At 35.5% G+C, this 20,290-nt stretch overlaps 1 protein-coding gene across 1 annotated transcript in view; it reads right to left on the reverse strand.

Annotated features, from left to right (window-relative positions):
* Positions 1-1,582: 1,582 nt before the first annotated feature.
* The window catches only part of ccdc141 (coiled-coil domain containing 141), a 30,787-nt gene continuing 12,079 nt past the window's right edge, over positions 1,583-20,290 (reverse strand). The window contains exons 6-26 of the mRNA XM_016247420.1: positions 19,666-19,785; positions 18,624-18,818; positions 17,962-18,134; positions 17,665-17,806; positions 16,254-16,373; positions 15,892-16,083; positions 15,623-15,793; positions 15,349-15,528; positions 15,095-15,220; positions 14,819-15,007; positions 14,037-14,198; positions 13,678-13,827; positions 9,909-10,049; positions 8,388-8,585; positions 7,908-8,091; positions 7,604-7,716; positions 7,446-7,508; positions 6,512-6,887; positions 5,392-5,546; positions 3,632-4,455; positions 1,583-2,592 (exon numbers count right to left, since the gene is read on the reverse strand). Coding sequence (XP_016102906.1) covers positions 2,319-2,592; positions 3,632-4,455; positions 5,392-5,546; positions 6,512-6,887; positions 7,446-7,508; positions 7,604-7,716; positions 7,908-8,091; positions 8,388-8,585; positions 9,909-10,049; positions 13,678-13,827; positions 14,037-14,198; positions 14,819-15,007; positions 15,095-15,220; positions 15,349-15,528; positions 15,623-15,793; positions 15,892-16,083; positions 16,254-16,373; positions 17,665-17,806; positions 17,962-18,134; positions 18,624-18,818; positions 19,666-19,785 — 4,248 coding nt within the window. The 3' untranslated portion in view covers positions 1,583-2,318. The remainder of the gene's footprint in view (positions 2,593-3,631; positions 4,456-5,391; positions 5,547-6,511; positions 6,888-7,445; positions 7,509-7,603; positions 7,717-7,907; positions 8,092-8,387; positions 8,586-9,908; positions 10,050-13,677; positions 13,828-14,036; positions 14,199-14,818; positions 15,008-15,094; positions 15,221-15,348; positions 15,529-15,622; positions 15,794-15,891; positions 16,084-16,253; positions 16,374-17,664; positions 17,807-17,961; positions 18,135-18,623; positions 18,819-19,665; positions 19,786-20,290) is intronic.

The raw sequence follows: 20,290 nt of genomic DNA on the forward strand, positions 1-20,290 counted from the left end.
TATTATTAATAAAAAATTAAGTTTTGATATATTTACAGTAGGAAATTTACAAAATATCTTCACGGAACATGATCTTTACTTAATGTCCTAATGATTTTTTGGCATAAAAGAAAAATCAATAATTTTGACCCATACAATGTATTTTTGGCTATTGCTACAAATATACCACAGCGACTTAAGGTTTTGTGGTCCAGGGTCACATATGCTAAAGTCAGATGGCATCACCCTGACTACAACAGTCCTTATTTACTACACACACACACACATTTTCAAGCTAACGTAGATATGAAGCACTTTGAACACCAATGCCATATTAACTGTTTGTATAAAATAATAAGGCTTATTGATTAAGTTTTAGATGAACCGCTGTGTGTTTAACAATGTTAAATTACCTATCTTTTATTGTTGTAATCATGAAAAGTTCAATAAATAACAAATGTTAACACCAAATGGATAGTTCACCCAAAAAGCTAACTTCTGTCATCACAATTCTGTTCTAAAAATGTCTCTCAGTTTTTATTTTATTTGATTGTTTCGGACCCCATTTAGTTTCATTTAATGGCCAAAAAAAATTTAAAATCTTCAAAATATCTTCATCTAGATTTGAACAGACACCAGGGAGAGTAAATGATCCCTGAATTTTCCCTTCTGGACCATTTCATTTAGATCTAGAAGAAGGTTTGTTTAAAAAGAACACTCAAACTCTTTAAAAATAAATAATTTAATTGTAAAATGCTTAACATTTCAGAACTGCAACTATAAATAACGGCAGAGCAGACCAAGGCTTCATTACCATCACAAAGGGAACTGCACGCAGATCCACTGCTACTTCCATAATGTAATAGGAAAAATACAAAATAATTCAGTTCATGCTGAATTTGAATATTGCAAAACATTATTATAGTGATTTCAGTGTTCATAGCCAAAATTAACAAATCTGTGGGTAGTTGATGCATGTGTCCATGTAAAACACACACACACACACACACAATAAACAACAAAATTTTAAGTTGAAATGTATATGAAAGTAGACTGTGTATATAAAGTATATATTTAGGTCCTGTGCCTAACCACCATTTCAAAACTATTTTTGCCTTCACTAGTTCACTGAAAGGTCCTACAGTGTGACAGTCCTACAGATTCATTTTTAAAACAACAAATATTTAAATGTAGTCTTATCTTAAACAATATCATAAGAGCTGCATGCATTATAAATGAATTGCATTCTAAAATAATTATTAAACTGCTAGTTTAGAATAGTTTTAGATGAAAATTCATATCAACTACCCATGTGCTCTTACATTTGTGCAGTCACCAAAGACGATTAATTCTGCACACACCAGTGGTTATGTGACGTGAAAAAAGTTCAAAAGTGAAGTCCACATCCATGTGTTTTCCTTATGTTAATGGCAGTGTCCATTATAAGATTTGATTGTTTCGGACCCCATTTAGTTTCATTTAATGGCCAAAAAAAATTAAAATCTTCAAAATATCTTCATCTAGATTTGAACAGACACCAGGGAGAGTAAATGATCCCTGAATTTTCCCTTCTGGCCCATTTCATTTAGATCTAGAAGGTTTGTTTAAAAAGAACACTCAAACTCTTTAAAAATAAATAATTTAATTGTAAAATGCTGAACATTTCAGAACTGCAACTATAAATAACGGCAGAGCAGACCAAGGCTTCATTACCATCACAAAGGGAACTGCACGCAGATCCACTGCTACTTCCATAATGTAATAGGAAAAATACAAAATAATTCAGTTCATGCTGAATTTGAATATTGCAAAACATTATTATAGTGATTTCAGTGTTCATAGCCAAAATTAACAAATCTGTGGGTAGTTGATGCATGTGTCCATGTAAAACACACACACACACACACACAATAAACAACAAAATTTTAAGTTGAAATGTATATGAAAGTAGACTGTGTATATAAAGTATATATTTAGGTCCTGTGCCTAACCACCATTTCAAAACTCTTTTTGCCTTCACTAGTTCACTGAAAGGTCCTACAGTGTGACAGTCCTACAGATTCATTTTTAAAACAACAAATATTTAAATGTAGTCTTATCTTAAACAATATCATAAGAGCTGCATGCATTATAAATGAATTGCATTCTAAAATAATTATTAAACTGCTAGTTTAGAATAGTTTTAGATGAAAATTCATATCAACTACCCATGTGCTCTTACATTTGTGCAGTCACCAAAGACGATTAATTCTGCACACACCAGTGGTTATGTGACGTGAAAAAAGTTCAAAAGTGAAGTCCACATCCATGTGTTTTCCTTATGTTAATGGCAGTGTCCATTATAACAACAGCAGATAGAGAAGCCACAAGAGGAAACAGAGGGTGCCAAAGCAGGTGTGCCAGTCCAGTTTGAGAACATCTAAGTCAGGGCTGCTGTTACCTTTGACCTGTAGCGTGGAGCTGGACGTGACAGTGCCAGCTGAGTTAGAGGCAGTGACCACATACTGCCCAGAGTCTCTCACTGCAGAGCTGTGAATGAACAACGCATGTTTGCCTTCTTTATGGGATAGTGCTATGTGCTCATCATTGGCCAGTTTGTGTCCATTCTTGAACCTGAACAAAGAGTGAATTATTATGTTACACGATCACACCACAGCAAAAAATTAGAAATTAGAGGTAATGTTAAAGTTGAAGGTCCTACAGAAGTCACATAAAAAGGAAAGGTTAGCAAAAGGAAATGTGGATTATCAAGTTAGTATACATGGAATATATGCATGACAGTGGGGGAAAAAAAGTTCAAATGAAATTAGATAAAAATGAATGGAGAAAACATCAACTTTCCTCAAACCTGCTTCATGCAGGCAGAAAAAAATATATATGTATATATTTGTTAATTTATCTGACGTACAAATACCATGCTTTTTGATGGATGTTTTTAAAAGTTTCTTAAGTTTTTAAAAACTGGAATATTTTGTCTCATTATACAAAATGTTGTATAATGAGAATTTGCCACCCATTTGGATGCAATAGCATTCAGATAATTAATAATCTCTTTATATTACACTACCGTTCAAAAGCTTGGGGTTGGTAAGATTTTGTTGTTTTTGAAAGAAGTCTCTTCTGCTCACCAAGTCTGCATTTATTTGATCAAGAATGATGTCTTAAGAAAGAAAGACGTCTTAAGCGTCATATGAAATCATTCAGAAATCATTCTAATTTGCAGATTGGGGATCAAGTAAGAAACACTATCAAGGTTGACAGTTAATATTATCAATGTTGACAGTTGTGCTGCTGAGTATTTTTGTGAAACTATGATACTTTTTTTGTTATTCTTTGATAAATAGAAAGTGCAAAAGAAGTACTTTTTTATGTTTTACTGTCACTTTTGATCATTGTAATATAAAGTTCATTGCTATATAAAGTTAAAGTTTCTTTCGTTCTAAATTTCTAAAAACCTTACTGAACTTTAGTAAATATTATATTATTTAAATGTTTAATATGTTCAATATTTAATGCTAACTATATATTATTAAAAGACATTAAGAATAATATATTAATGTAGACTATTATATTAATAAACAATGGCCAGTTTTTCCTCCTATTAGCAAAGAATGTTTTAATTTATGGGTCAAGTTTGTTATAAGCTACCCACCAGGTTAATGTAGGCTCAGGGAATCCAGTGACTTCCACCTCCAGGGTCACCGGAGAGCCCTCCATTACTGTGGCATTAGGCAAGGGTTTGGAGAAGTTAGGGCCTGTGCCACCTGCCAGTTTTCCCATAACCTTTTTGGAAGATGCCCACCTGATCTCTTCTCGGATGGCTGTGGGCTTGCAGAGATCCGAGTCCTGCTCTGTGGTTAATGGGGTAGGGGTAGCATGCGTGTTATTGGGCCGAGCGCTGTGGCACGGACTCGTACTAGAATCATGCACACACTTTTGCATCTCGGTATGATTCTCATGCACTGAGTAAAGCGTTTCAGTGATGCTGCTTGGTGGTGGGTTGCCAGATTTGCTTTTTAAAATGCTGGATATGGTGTTTGAAACAAGGCTTGGGGCAGGTACTGTGAGGGGGCTTTGAACAAAAGAGGACGACTCTGTTCTGAACCTAGCCCCCAGGCCAGTGGTGGGAGATGGGTAGCTCTCGGCCTGACTCGACATCCACTCCCGCTGCCTCTGGTGTAGCGTGTCGCTATGCTGAGAGTGGGACTGATGGCTGTGCTGGTTAATGTGAAGGCTGTGAGAGCTCACGCAATAGCCGTCATCAAGGTCATTTTCTGACTGAATAATGTTGGATTCTGGAGTCTCAGATAAAGGAGGTAGGGAGATGTCATCTGGGGAGGTGCATTCGTACTCATCATTGGAGAGCGATTCCTCAGTAAGATGGTCAGGCTGGAAGTCACCTTCAGGTACAGTAGCTGCTGGCTCTGGTGTCCCATGAGGCAAATATTCCTCCTCTAAAGAATGATGAGCAGAAGTCTATAGAAACAAAACGTACACAAATAAAGAGTAAAGAAAATCTGTAATTCTCCCTGTAATATAATTTTGCTTGCCATTATTTTGTTATTTAGCATTTAAAAGCACCATTAGAAAATCCACTAAAGACAAAAATCTGCTTTAAAATATTAAGTGTTTTGCAAGCCTAGATATATTATACTGAAATACAAAATATTTAATGCGATTATAGTGATTCTTTAAACATAGAATATGCATTTTACATGTCCACAGAAGCAATAGAAATCATTTAAAAATATTTCTAAAGTGACTGTGTCATCAAGATATTGATGTAAATTGTTTAAAAAAATGTATATAATATTCATGTGTAAATGTATAATTTAAACTATCAAAAGTTTGGGGTCAGTCATTTTTTATTAATCAGCAAGGACACATTAAATTGATCAAAAGTGACAGTAAATACATTCATAATGTTACAAATGATCTCTATTTCAAATAAATGCTGTTCTCTTAAACTATATTCATCAAAGAATCCTTAAAGTGTATAAGGAACACACAATATCTAAGCAACAAAACTGTTTTCTACATTGATAATAATTAGAAAATATTTCTAATTATATGCTTATTTGGTTTCTTGAGCACCAAATAAGCATATTCCACTGTAATTAACTATAACTATAATTTTAAATGGCAAAACAAACACAAACAGAATTTTCAGAGGAGCCAAATTGTGTCACAAAAGTCATATTGTTGATTGCTGAATGTAGCCATTTTGGTTTTAAATGTTCCACCCTGTAACACATTCATATTATCCCAACATTTTTACTTGCCTCGCTATGAAATTTAGTAGCACTTCAAAATAGGACTATTCTTTGCCTAATAAAATGATTCAAATCTTACCTACTTGAAATTTGCTGAATAAATAAATAGAAAATGACTCTGTGTCAAAAGAAAGCTCACCTTTGAATATGATTGAAAAGGATGAGTTCTACTACATGCCTGATACTTGTCCTCAGAGCTGGTCTTCTGAACAGCACACTGCAGCTCTCTTTGAATGTCTATGATGCTGGGACGTGATACGCCTGGATCCAGCGGAGGTGGAGGAGGAGGTGGGGTTTCTTGTGAGTCTCTCTTGGTTTGCTGCAGAATGTGACTCCTCTTATCCCGCTCTGCAGGGGAATGGCTTACATTAATGGTGTGAGAATGAGAGAAAGAGGTGTGCATCTTTTCTCTCCTCTCTATAGTAGCTTTGCTTGTGATGGTCTCCAATTTGCTGGTCTTGGAAAAGGCCTCCTGTGTGTACAACCTGGTCTCTGACAGCACTTTTTGATGCTCTGGATGATATTTGTCAGGCAGATCTTGGCTTCGTGTTTTGCGAAGCTGAGGTTTCTTGTTTTCCGGATTCTTGCCGACAGGCATCTCTTTAGTACAGTGTGGGCCTGTCATCTCAGGGGTATGTCCACTTTCCTTTGGTTCAGGCTGAAATAGAAACGGAAAAAAACTATGGCTTATGGTTGGGTGATTTTTTTGAATATTCATGATACATTTGCAGTGTTTTTGCTGATTAGATCAAATTAAACAACACTGAAAATATTTCTAATTATATGCTTATTTGGTTGCTTGAGCACCAAATAAGCATATTCCACTGTAATTAACTATAACTATAATTTTAAATGGCAAAACAAACACAAACAGAATTTTCAAATTGTGTCACAAAAGTCATATTGTTGATTGCTGAATGTAGCCATTTTGGTTTTAAATGTTCCACCCTGTAACACATTCATATTATCCCAACATTTTTACTTGCCTCGCTATGAAATTTAGTAGCACTTCAAAATAGGACTATTCTTTGCCTAATAAAATGATTCAAATCTTACCTACTTGAAATTTGCTGAATAAATAAATAGAAAATGACTCTGTGTCAAAAGAAAGCTCACCTTTGAATATGATTGAAAAGGATGAGTTCTACTACATGCCTGATACTTGTCCTCAGAGCTGGTCTTCTGAACAGCACACTGCAGCTCTCTTTGAATGTCTATGATGCTGGGACGTGATACGCCTGGATCCAGCGGAGGTGGAGGAGGAGGTGGGGTTTCTTGTGAGTCTCTCTTGGTTTGCTGCAGAATGTGACTCCTCTTATCCCGCTCTGCAGGGGAATGGCTTACATTAATGGTGTGAGAATGAGAGAAAGAGGTGTGCATCTTTTCTCTCCTCTCTATAGTAGCTTTGCTTGTGATGGTCTCCAATTTGCTGGTCTTGGAAAAGGCCTCCTGTGTGTACAACCTGGTCTCTGACAGCACTTTTTGATGCTCTGGATGATATTTGTCAGGCAGATCTTGGCTTCGTGTTTTGCGAAGCTGAGGTTTCTTGTTTTCCGGATTCTTGCCGACAGGCATCTCTTTAGTACAGTGTGGGCCTGTCATCTCAGGGGTATGTCCACTTTCCTTTGGTTCAGGCTGAAATAGAAACGGAAAAAAACTATGGCTTATGGTTGGGTGATTTTTTTGAATATTCATGATACATTTGCAGTGTTTTTGCTGATTAGATCAAATTAAACAACACTGAATAATGCAATGATTTAAATGCTCCCTTTTTTTGTTTACTATGTTTCCTTAAAACTGTCAAATACCCTAATTTTGTGCTCCTTGTCTTGTGATTTGTCTCCAATTTAAACTTTAGCAGCAAATATGGTGTTAGAGTTTGTATGTAAGTGTGATTCATTTCTGCGAATATGTTTAATGAATCAATATCGATTAATGACTCGGATCTACTGAATCTTTCAGATCAAATGCATCAAATATTCACATACAGTAATTACGTTGACAGATTAAATAAGATTATCAAATAACAATCTTGACAGGGTGGAAAGCTTGATTATTTTTACTATATTTGACTGAAATTGAACTTTAATTGTAATTTACCGAATTAATAATTTTAAATGAACAATATAAAAGATAACGTACTTTATTTCTGGCATCTTTGCAATTGCAAGTCAAAGTGTTACTGGTTTTTACCGTATCAATGGTGTCTCGTTTGTTGTTGTCTTCAGGTGTTAGAGACTGCTTCAAAGTCTCCAACTACATAAATAATTCATATACAAATATTAATAGAAGTATACAACTGTCAGATTATTTGTACCAAATAAAATTGTTATGTTTGACATTTTTATCACCTGAAGTTTGGCTTCAAGGTCCAGCAGCCCATTTGATAGTTCTTTTATTGATTCTACAATTTCATGGTGTTTGTTGATTGTATTCTCCATGCATTTCTTTCCTTCTTCAGCACCTACATTAAAAACAGCAGTCATGCTTTGAGGCCAGGAACTCTACTGCTTGGGTCAGAGGAACATTATAAAGGATGTTAAAGGGTTGCTGCAATTACTTTTATACACTGAGGTCTCTATGAAGTAATTTGTTCTATTCAGTAAAAGGGTAAATGATAAATTCCTCTAAAGCAATATTTCATTAATTTCTCACCATGTAGCCGTACTGCCAGCTCTGTGATCTGGCTAATTCTCTCCTCTTGCTGTGGTATTGTGGGCCACACAAATTTTTCAAATTGTTTGTAGAGAGAGCCGACTGCTTCCTTAGTCTTACATTGAGAGGAATATTTACCCACACGTACAATTGTGGAGCTTGCTTCGTCGCACCAGAACTGATACTGTGTTTAAAATGAAAGGTGAGAGGATAGACTATTTATTTTACTGCCATTTACTGTGATACTGCTTTAAAGTCATACATTTGTGAGAGCAAAACGTATTTAATTAGTTTTCTACTTCATTTGGCAGCATTATAAATGGAAACATCTGAGGGTAAACATTAATATAAAACTTTGAAATAAATGAATAAAAAATTCCAGAAATTCCACATCAGGATTATAAAATAAACGAGTAAAATTGCTGCTAAATTGTGATAGTAGCTCCTACAGGCTCATTATATGTTCCTGGTGCACCCCACCTCCTCTAAGGCTTGCTGGAGCTTGACATTCATGTCCAGGTTCTGTTTGTACTCCTCCACTGCCCTGTCAAAATCGCCCACTTGTCTCTGCAGCGCATTTAAGGCATCCTCAATCTCTCTGAGGCTGTTGCCAATTAAATGGCTCTCACTGCTGCTGGATACTTTCAGAGTGAAGGCTTGCAGCTTCTTCTTCAAAACCTACAACAGGGAGGGATTTGGATACATTTTATAAATAGACAACCATCAAAACATATAACAACAACAATAAATCTCCTGCAGGTATGAGCAGTACTGTCGCAAGGGCTGTGCCAAGTGTGCAACCGCACAGGGCCTCGCGCCTCTAGAGGGCCTCGCTCCTGGCCTGCATTTTATGTTGTTAACGTCTAATTTTTATTACTGTTTTTCCACCCATTTTGTCCTTTGAAAGACTAAAATAGTCATAGCTGATAGACAGTATAAGACTCTGTGTATAAGAATGAGTAAAGCTGTTTGTTGTTAGGATGACAAAGTTTTAAAAAGTTAAACTTTTAGGCTGGTCTGTCTCAGTGGTCCAACAGTGCTCATCAACGTCAAAATTATTGAGATCAATCAAATCAAATCAAATAAGGCGGGTCTTACTGTCACAACACAATGAGAGTTCGTGGAAAGATTCAAGTAGTACTGTATTAGAAAACAAAATAAAAATGTTCAGCGACTGACAGTAATAGACTATCTAGTCTATAGACGCAAGCTACTCAACTTTTTATGAAATTTCGCCCTTTTGAATTGAAAATATGCAACCATGATTCATGTAAATCATAAATTAACGTGACAAGAGACATTTGCGTTTTCGACTATTAGACACACGAATATGAGTGAATGCACATTTTAAAATAAAATATTATTTTAAAATAGTGTAAATTGATTACTACTTCATGTGAAGAGTTTAGATGCAAAAGCCTCTAAGTGCCGTTTGAAATTTTCTTCTAAAATGAGCATTTTTATCAGGCTCCTATGTGTAATGGCAATGAATAGTTTCTTTTCTTTCCCATTAAAGTAAAATAACTGAACATTTTAGAAGAAAATTTTAGATGGCACTTAGAGGCTTCTAAGAAGCATCTGAACTCTTCATATATAACTACAAACCTAGAATTTATTTTAGCATTCTTATTTACTTATTTAATTGCTTTATTATTATTATTAACATTATTATGCAGTAGATCTTACAATTCTTATGAACGTGTGTGTGACCGTGATTCGTGCGCAAGCATGTCAAGTGAGCACGGCATCACAATTGATCAGATGCGTGTTAAAGTTGCGTTCATTACTATAGCAACCCCCCCACCACACACACACACACACACACACACACAAAATTGCAGAGGGCCTCGCACGTCAACTTCGCACAGGGCCTCGCACCACCCTTGCCACGGCCCTGGGTATGAGTCTGTATAATTCTCTCACTGCTGAGTGAAGATCCTCAAATATAAAAACATATATAATAATAAAACTTGCAAGCAGATTAAAAGAGAGCTTCCTTACCTGTAGCTTTTCAATGTAAATCTCAATTTGCTGGATCTGATTTTTCACCGCCTTTAAGTTTCTCGACTTCTCGTTTTTCTTCAAGTAGTTGAATTTCAAATTGTTGAATTTCTTTTTGAGATCTTTAAAGGACTCTCTCATCTTAAAAAAAAAATCAGGAAAAACATGTTAATATAGCAACAGAAAATCATGCAAAGAACCACCAAAAGACAGCTATGGTTAAAGAAGAAAATAATTCACACATAAATAAAGCAATTTGAAAGAATCTTCAGGAACCTTTTTTCCACACAAAAACAGTTCAAAGTTGTCAAGTGATCATGCTCAAAAAAATGGGGAAAGTGTCTCAAAAGCAGTACAAATGTATTACAAAAGTAATACATTTTAATGTTTGCTACAATGGCTTTGTATAAGGAATGTGTTATTCAGAAGGCAAATGTGAAAAGATTTAAGAGCGTCATCGGAGGGGAAGACGGTCAGTGTATTTCAATACTTTTTTTCTTAGAAATATTTATAAAGTATACACAATTGTTTTGCCCAAAAAATGTCTCATAATATACAAAACAGGTGAAACCCTTCTGAATGTGTTATTCAGAAGGCAAATGTGAAAAGATTTAAGAGCGTCATCAGAGGGGAAGACGGTCAGTGTATTTCAATACTTTTTTTCTTAGAAATATTTATAAAGTATACACATAATTGTTTTGCCCAAAAAATGTCTCATAATATACAAAACAGGTGAAACATGAAAGTGAGTACATAATTTTAATGATACGGTTAACTAACCCTTTAAAACCTCTCTAACAACACAATGCCAGCTTCTTTAACATGCTGATTAGGAAAAGTGTTACCAAATATAATAGTGTAATCAAATATAAGATTAGGTGTGGATAGGTATGTGGAGGGTAGAGCGCAGAGTGAGGTTCGGCTGAGTCCAGGGGGATTATTTTGGAGGGATTCATTGACAGAGCAGTGGATGATTTATAATGCAGATCCAGAGCCTGTCCAGCCTGATGAGCTTTTCCAATGGTGTCGTGCCTCCAAATGACAGGCTCAATTGTCAAGGACAGCTGCAGCGTCTAGAGCCAGTTAAAGAGGCCTTACAGCTGTCTTACTTGATTTTTCCAACAGAGGGCCATAGAGGAAGTTTCTGCTGCAGCCCAAACAGAGGGATGTGCATGGAGGAAAGTTCAGACTTTCACACGGCATAATGGTGACTGTCAACATCTAAACAACTTGCTTAAATTATGCTCAGTTAACATTTGTGCTGGCAGCTATTTCTCAGGGCCTTATGATCTGATCTGTAAAACAAGGAATGAGATGTTGCTGAAGACCAAACTGGCGAATCTAGTGAAATCATCACTGGAAGTATTGACTGCATTTAGATTTTCTGCTAAACAAGACAGCAGCACTGAAATTTTACTTCTAAATCAACTCATCTAAAAATATAAATGGGTCAATGCGACTACAATGAAAATAATATCCATTTGTAGTCTATGAAACTGGATTATTTATAACAGACTGGTGGTTTGATTGGTATGACTGACAACATATTGGTGAATCACATTGACATTGAATTAGAAATGGTTGAATCATGCCTTCAAGTTTCTACTGTTGATTTTTGTTTGGTGAGCATAAAAATCTAATCAACACCAAACTGTTGAACTGATGCACAACTCATTTCATTAAACAGCTTTGAAAGTAGTGCCAGACTTACTGTAAGTACAGCTACTTTAAAAAATGTCCTTGCTCTATTTAAAGTCTTGCAGCAGTCATACACAATAGCATGACATCACATGCCACAGGGAACTCGGATATGTATAAGAAGCTTTGAATTCTACTTCTACTGAAGAGCAAGATAGACACTGAGCTTCTAGAATACTGACTTGCATAAAGAGACCCACAGGCTGCATGGGTTTAATACAATCCATGTCTTTGTGTGAATCTCCTCATGGAAAGATAAAATAATATTTGAGTGTCTATTTGATAAATTCAGTTATCATCATTATGCTCCATCTACAGTATCTGCAGAATGTGACACACCTCACAATTCACAAATCCTTCCAACATGTTATAGTTCCAAGCGATTGCCTTAAATTAAACTTTTGACTCCAATGACCCCCACTGTACACAACAATATTGAAGGCTTATTATTGGAGGGAAATGATTAAGCATAAGGACTTTGCTTACAATTTCTACCTGATAATATATTTAAAAAATTTGGCATAAGTAGAAAAAGTACGCTCATGAAATGTATAAAAATGGCCATGGAGTTGATTCATTTATTTGAAAAATCCAGGTCTAGAAATCTCACTTTTATAATTATTGAAATAAAAGAATTGTTGATGGGGTGAATTGAAATAAATATATTGACTCTTAGCTATTTTAGCTTACATTTATGCTTGTTTTGTCTTTATTTTAAATGCGGTCATCTTGAGGCACACGTAAACATTTGCTGAGCCCCCCTAGTGGCTTCTGATCCCCCCAGTTGAGAATCACTGGTCTAAATGCCCCTGCTTATTGATTTAGAAAGGGGGGGAAAGTATGATTATTATCCTCTAGAGGGAGACAGCGATTACAATATTATCACAATAGTACCAGACTGTTTTTAAGACATTCTAAAATACTTGTAATGAATTATGGTATCTCTCACCAAACTATAAAATTCTACTTTTATTAACATTATTTGCAATCAACAAGTCAGTAAACAACAAAAAAAGACGAAAAACAAATATGGCTGCATATCACTCATACACAATTTGTGCAGTAATCAAAAAGGACATCATGAAACTAAGTCATATAAGGAAGGAAACCTATCTGATGTTCTGTGGCCTGTGAGGTGTGCGGTGTAATCCTAGGGATTGACTGTTGGATTTTGTGGCTGTGGGGCAGTAAGTATGTGATAAGGGAGGAATCCTTCCTGCTATCTGAAGTGATGCGAGACGAATGGCAGGATTTGAGTCTCTCAGTCAACACAGAGAGAGACAAACCCTGCAGTTCAGACTAAATTTAACAAGGGCAGACAAGCTATAAATTATTCAGGGAGAGAGACAATGAGAGTCAGCCACAACAGACCAACTTCTGAGCCCTGGATCAGTGCGCTGGGAAAAAGAGTTAACACATCTTTAAGGAAACTTACAGGCAATAAGGGCATAAGGAATCAAAGCTTCAGTGATCTTTTAAAATATATATATATATATATATATATATAATTATTTGTACTATGAAAACATACTAACATCCAAAACGCCATTTATTCCCCAGTGAAAACAAGAGTATGAAACTTAAGCTGCTAGAATGGCTTGTTCTGTACTTTTGCAACATCTTTCCGATTATGACCATGATTTAGATTACATCTGAAAACATGTCCAACTATTTTTGAACATTTAAACCCATCACCTTTGTACAATGCATTGCAGGCTTTGAAAAGAGGCCGTGAACATTAAAAACTATATTGGACCCAACAGTCTCGTTTCACACGCATAGGGGCCGTTTGCACTCTTAATGGCACAGCAGCAAATAATGACCCTTTGAGTTAGTCAGAGATAGTGGAAAATGGTCTTATGATTTGAATTTATGATTGTTTAGGGCACAAAAATATTTTAGTGGACCTACAAGACCACTATTAACATCACATGATGAAATAAAGACACAATGACATTGTTTTTCCATGGCAGTGTTTTTTCCTGAATTGTGCTTCAGATGAGATTAAGAGAAATTACGAGAAATTAGTGATTGATCCAAACCCTAACTAATACACACTTACGATACTTACCTCACCAATCTCTTCCTTATAAAGGCAGAAGTGGACAATGCTCATCAAACTCTCTTCACACTTGTTGGCCTCAGCAATCCATTCAACGCTTCCTCTTTCCAATTTATCCAGTTTCTCCTTTAACTGCTGCACTGACAACACCAGCAGACGCTTGGAGCATAAAGAAAGGGGGGAAATGGAGAAGAATGCTTATTTATGGCACTTGTTTCATACCATTTCAATCAAAGCAACAAGTATTATGTATTTATGCATAACAAATATGAATAAAATTTGTCAGGTTCGGGTAAGGAAATCCAGAGAATGCATGAAATCTTTTGAAGATTATGAGGGCATGCAATATTTTGAAGTAATTGACACACCGACTGCTGCACAGTGCTGGTGAGATCTACACCCAGCGAGAGGGCGAGCTTGTACAGATAGTGGATGTGCCTGTGCCTCTCTTGGTGCTGAGTCAACTGAGTCCTGGCCTGGCTGGTGTCACTGTACACAGTCACTGGTTCTGCATGTAATACAGTGTCCAGCTGGGAAAAAAAGTATGCTTAGGCTACAAATTTCAGTATATAATATAATATAATATAAAGAATAATTAATAAATAATATTAATACAAAGGATAAGAAATTATATAAGAAACTATTCACAATTTATATTCGTCTACAAAACTTAAATTTATTAAATTAACAAATTAAAAACACACAATTAAAATATTATTTTTTAGCTCTCCAAGGTGGTTGAGGTAAAGAAAAACACTCAACAAATGTCCACTCGTTCAGTATTTTTTAAAACAATTGCACCCAATTATTAAATAATGACGATAATGATGATGATGATGATTATTAATACTATTACTAGTGTTTAGTCACAATGTACGGTATAGTTGTCAGGATGCAACTCATGACATTGACCAAATTAATGAAAACGGTCTGCAAAGCTGTTGTCTAGAGAGTGAGCAGTGTGTTTGAAAATGCTTTTTTAATTTTTATTCATCACTATTTAATTCTCATAATCCTATTATTTCGCATAATCCATTAGAATGAGTAAGTGGCTGACTTTTAACAGTGCATACTAATTCTGGTTTTGAAATCCATTACAATACCCTTTCAAATGATTCTTTAAAGTGTTCTGACAGAAATGAGATTTTACCTCTTGATAAAGCTGATGAAATTTACTGGCCATACTGAGAATGGTTTCATACTCTCTGATTTTATCTCTGACACGCTGATGTAGCTGCATGAGCTCAGAAACCCTCTCCTTCTTCTCTTTCACCGGTATTCCCTTCAAGCCAAGCAGCTCGGATGTCTTAACCAGGAATTCCACTTCTGCGTTCAGTTGCTGTGAAGTTTTTAAAATTGAGGTTAGTTATACAGTTGTTAAAACAAAGCGTTTTCAATAACGAGAAAGCAAAAAGTGTAGTCTTACCAGGAATTCTGGCTTTACAGCATTGAAGTTATCCTGTAGTTTAGACACAGACTGAGAATCACCCCCCAAATCAACCTTTGAAGCTGGAGCAAAAATCTCCTCCATTGCCTTTAAATCATGAAGAACCTGCAGGCAATATAATGCTATTAATATTTTGAAAAGCATCCTTTTTAAATGCTTAAATAATATGGAGCATTTCATAACTATTTTTGCTTCAGTAAACTGATGTATTTATGAGCAAAATCTAAAGTTACCTTTTTAAGTTGATCCTTAAATTTTTTCCACTGCTTCTTCACAGATTTCATCTGACTATAATGCAGTTGCCAGGACGTCCATAAGTCTGCTAGTTCAGACTTCTTTTTGGTCAGTGTGTCCATATATTTTTCTACAACATGCCCTGCTGCTTTAATGTTTAGATTCAGGTTGCCACTGGTCTGCAATAAAAATAAATTCGGTTTTAAACCCCAAGACACTGCCATAGATTTGCAAAGACTGCTAGTAGTAATTTTGCTCTACAATGTTTCTTACCATGTTAGAGGAGTTAATAAAATTGTTGCCCTGGTCCTGCATGGTGAAAAACGTCTGCAGCAATGACTGCCACTTAGCATCCAGCATATCCTTCATGGTTGCACCTGCTCCTTCATTTTCCTCTGGCCTATTCTTATAGCATTCCTCAAGCGTCCTTATCTGTTCCTCAACCTGTGCCACCACACAAAATAATCATCATTGGACTATTGGTTTTAGTCTGACTGGATACATCAATACTATAAATATATGTTCTAAATATATAACCATACCTCATCTGCACTGCGCAGAAAGTCCACGTAGGGTCTAAGGCTTTCCACATGAGATGAAATGTTTCTGAGCAGTGTTTTCATCTCCTCTGCCAAAAGTGAAGCTTTGTTAGACAACTCAACTGCATCTGAGGATTCCAGCCCCTTTAGTTCCTTTATAAAACCAACTATAGCTTCTGATTCTCTCACAGCATCCTGCAGGGGAAAAAACACCATTCAAAGAAAGACCTGATTACTACGAGAAGATCTTAATATGAGAAGATCTTCATAGCACTTTTACTTTTTAGGGATTGTATAAAATGGTCAAATAACTTTGAAATTTCCATATCATATTGTATTCTCAGTCTAGGTAAGTATGAAGTCACCTGAGACTGTGAGAGTAGCTCAACATGCTTGTTAAGGGTGCCCTCAGCCTCAGTTAGAGATGAACCAGGCTCTGTGCTGGAAGAGAGGACACTGTTGCTGCTCTTAATCCATGCAGAGATCTGTGGAGATTCAGGAGTTTGAGATGAATCATTATGATGAAATATAAATGCGCTTTTCAACAAGCAACAATATTAAGGTACATTTATCAACTTATAGCAAATAACCTAATAATGCATTTAAAAATAGTAAAAGTTAAAGGGTGAATTTTAGGCACATACAATAAAAAAACAAACAAATAAATAAATAGTGCATTTGCTTTGTTTCTAACAGCATAAATAAAGACAAATGAAAATAATAATTTCATGGCATTACATAAATACTTTATATTTCTAATCCTTTATAGTTGAATTATTATTTTTGATTATTATTGGGTGGAAATATTTGACAAGAAATTGACATTTCATGGCATTAGGGGAAGTCGTGGACTAATGGTTAGAGAGCCGGACTCATAACCCAAAAGGTTGTGGGTTCGAGTCTCATACCGGCAGGGATTGTAGGTGGGGGGAGTGAATGTACAGCGCTCTCTTCTACCTTCAATACCATGACTGAGGTGCCCTTGAGCAAGGCACCGAACCCCCAACTGCTCCCCGGGCGCCGCAGCATAAATGGCTGCCCACTGCTCCGGGTGTGTGTTCACGGTGTGTGTGTGTGTGTTCACTGCTGTGTGTGTGCATTTTGGATGGGTAAATGCAGAGCACTAATTCTGAGTATGGGTCACCATACTTGGCCACATGTCACATCACATCACACATCACATTACATATATGTGACCCTGGACCACAAAACCAGTCATAAGGGTCGATTTTTGATTTAAGATTTATTGCGATGTATACACCAGCTGAATAAATAAGCTTTCCATTGATGTGTGGTTTGTTAGGATAGGATAATAATTGGCTGAGATACAACTATTTGAAAATCTGGAATCTGAAGGTGCAAAAAAAAAAATCCAAATATTGAGAAAATCGCCTTTAAAGTTGTCCAAATGAAGTTCTTAGCAATGCATATTACTAACCAAAAATACAACTGATATATTTACAGTAGGAAATTTACAAAATATCTTAATGGAACATGATCTTTACTTAATATCCTAATGGTTCTTGGCATAAAAGAAAAATCTATAATTTTGACCCATACAATGTATTGTTGGCTATTGCTACAAATATACCCGTGCTACTTATGACTGGTTTTGTGGTCCAGGGTTACATATATATATAAAATGTTGATTATTCTTATAAAATTATTATTATTGTTGTTAGAAAAGTGCCAGAAAATTGTTTCATGACATTCACCCTTAATTCTGTGTTATAGATGTTGTCAGCTACATACAGAGATTACCGCATTTTTCTATACCTTATCCACCAGTTCTTCAAATGAAGACACCAGCTGCTGCCGTTTGCCTGTTAACTCTCTGTGGGCGTGACACTCATGGCTCAGAGCATCGATTCTCTCTTTGATGTATCCCAGCATCCTTTGCAGCCCTCCAACTTGGGCACTAACAAACAAACACACATGCGCGCCATGGACGCCTGACACTACACAGAACATCTCAATCCTTTTATCAATCCTCTGAAATCCCAGAGTCTGGATATCTGCTGTGATAGGGTCTATTTTTTAACACACTGTAGCATCTGCTCTTTGTTTTCTCACCTTTGTGGGTCGAGCTTCTGAAGTAACAGCTGACCTCTCTGAAGAGGCTCGACAGATGCGTCTTTTATACTCCGTGAATACTCATCATGTTTCCTGGCCAGCTCAGGTAATGGCAGAAGTTGATTCCTCAGTTCCTTTATAGCAATCTCTATGGTACCCAGCACCTCAAATGCCTGGAAAAAAATAATTAAAAAAAATATATATTTATATATATATGTGTGTGTGTGTGTGTGTGTGTGTATATATATATATTAATACAAGTTCACGGTGTAATAATTTCTTTGTAGAACAAAATGTTACATTTTCTGCAAGTAATATTAATGTCAGAGCTTATTTTACTTAAAGCATTCCAAGTAAATAAATAAACATACAATTCCTGAGGGAACCCATGGCAAATTAATCTTTTGGGTTGGAAACAAATTGATGTCATGACAATGTATGCTATATAAATTTATGCAACACACTCCATAAATCACTCACATTACACATCTCCACTAGGAGGTACTACCTTCAACCACAAAAACAAATGACATGCAAGTCACTAGAGTGTGGTCAGAAGAAATATAGCTGCTGAAGTGTTTACCAAGCGTTAGGGCTCTGTCAGCTCAGTTATCCAAACCTCAACTTAGTCAAAGCATGTGAAGTGCTACTATATTACGTACTTTTTTAGCACTGCTGTAAAAGGCATTGCTCTCCTGCAGATGAGCCAGACGATTCATCATGAGGCTCCAGAAATGCTTGTGTGTAGCTTTGAGTTTTTCACTCTTCTCTGACAAGCGTTGAAGTTGTGTGTACTCATTCGAGGAAAGCAGATCTGACGCCTGCTGTATCAACCTCTCAACCAGCACACCCCAGTCCTAAAGGAAGTACATGAACCATAAAAAAGCTTTAGATACCTACTGAAGTTAACCTTTTTAACTTTAAAAATATATGATTTTATTTTTATATTTTATTTCATTATTTTATTTTAAGAATATGTGTTGTACTATTAGAAAGTATTTCTATAAGAGTATCAGACGTTCAGTAATGTGCTGTTGTCAAACTCAGGCACTTACACTTTATTAATTATTTACACAATGGCACAAAGATTAACAGTACAGAAATAGAGATATAATGTTACTGTAGCTGTTGCTGAGTAAGAGAGTGAGAAGGGCTTAAAGTTCATTTTAAAAACTATATAATACCATACACATTTATGTAATTATATTTTAGAAATGATTACATTGTTGTCATTTACTATGTCTGTGATGTTGTTTTCCCACCAAAATTATGTCACAAATGATGTCCTGATTGAAAGTGATTTAGCAAAAACTTAACAGGGCAGAAACACAAGGACAAGAGGACAAAAAAACAAAAACACACCGATTACCAATTACACATCAAGCACAACACAACATGTTTTGTTTGAATTATTTTGATTACAGAAAGGAAAACTTGAAACACCTGAAATATTTTTTAGTAAATCAGTTTTTCAAGTTACATAGCAGTTAGTCAATAATGCTTGAGCACAAATGGCAATATCCCCACTCAAACCAAAGAACTGGAATTATTTTAAATGCATCTATATATTTACTTAATTATAATATTTTTAGAAAAGAAAACCATTCAGATTAATTCATCTTGAAAAATGAGTTTAATATTTTATACAATATATTAAGCCAGGAATATTGTATCTGTTCATTGAACAGTCTAGTGATCCCTTACCTTGGATTTCTGTTCAAACTCTTTGTATTCACGTAGTAAGTCCTCATTTTCTGACCGAGATGAACCCAGCTGACTGTTTTCCAAGAACAAAGTAGCCTTTTCCTTAAACCACTGTGTTACCTGTTTAAAAACACATATGACACATATGAAATAGTGAAAATGCTTCTACTTTGCATTTGTCCAGTTTAATTCAAAGTTATAATTATAAATGATCAGCATAACAATATGAGCTAAAAGTAGAAAACAAAACAAAACATTTTATTATTTGGTATGTCCTTAATGGCAGCAGTACTGTATCTGTCGTGAATAAAAGACTGTCATAACTTTTTTCTTAATTTCTTTTTTATTATACATAGAAATAGGCTAGTTGATCTTAAATATATTTTCTTCATTTAACATTATTTATTTCCAGGTTTAATGAAATAAAAAAGTATTTTGACAACGATTCAATTAAAATATATCTATGTAGCGGAATAATAAAAATAAGTAACTTATGGATTTGATTCACAGTGATTTAAAAAAGAAGATTAGCAGTTTAACATTTAATGATATTTTAAATTTAACATTGATATGCAAAGCATTAGTGCCCTTTAATGAAAGCAAAATGGGTTTTCCACAGGGATCA

This window comes from Sinocyclocheilus grahami, unplaced genomic scaffold (genome assembly GCF_001515645.1).
Source record: "Sinocyclocheilus grahami isolate Dianchi unplaced genomic scaffold, SAMN03320097.WGS_v1.1 scaffold834.1, whole genome shotgun sequence".
Taxonomy (NCBI): domain Eukaryota; kingdom Metazoa; phylum Chordata; class Actinopteri; order Cypriniformes; family Cyprinidae; genus Sinocyclocheilus; species Sinocyclocheilus grahami.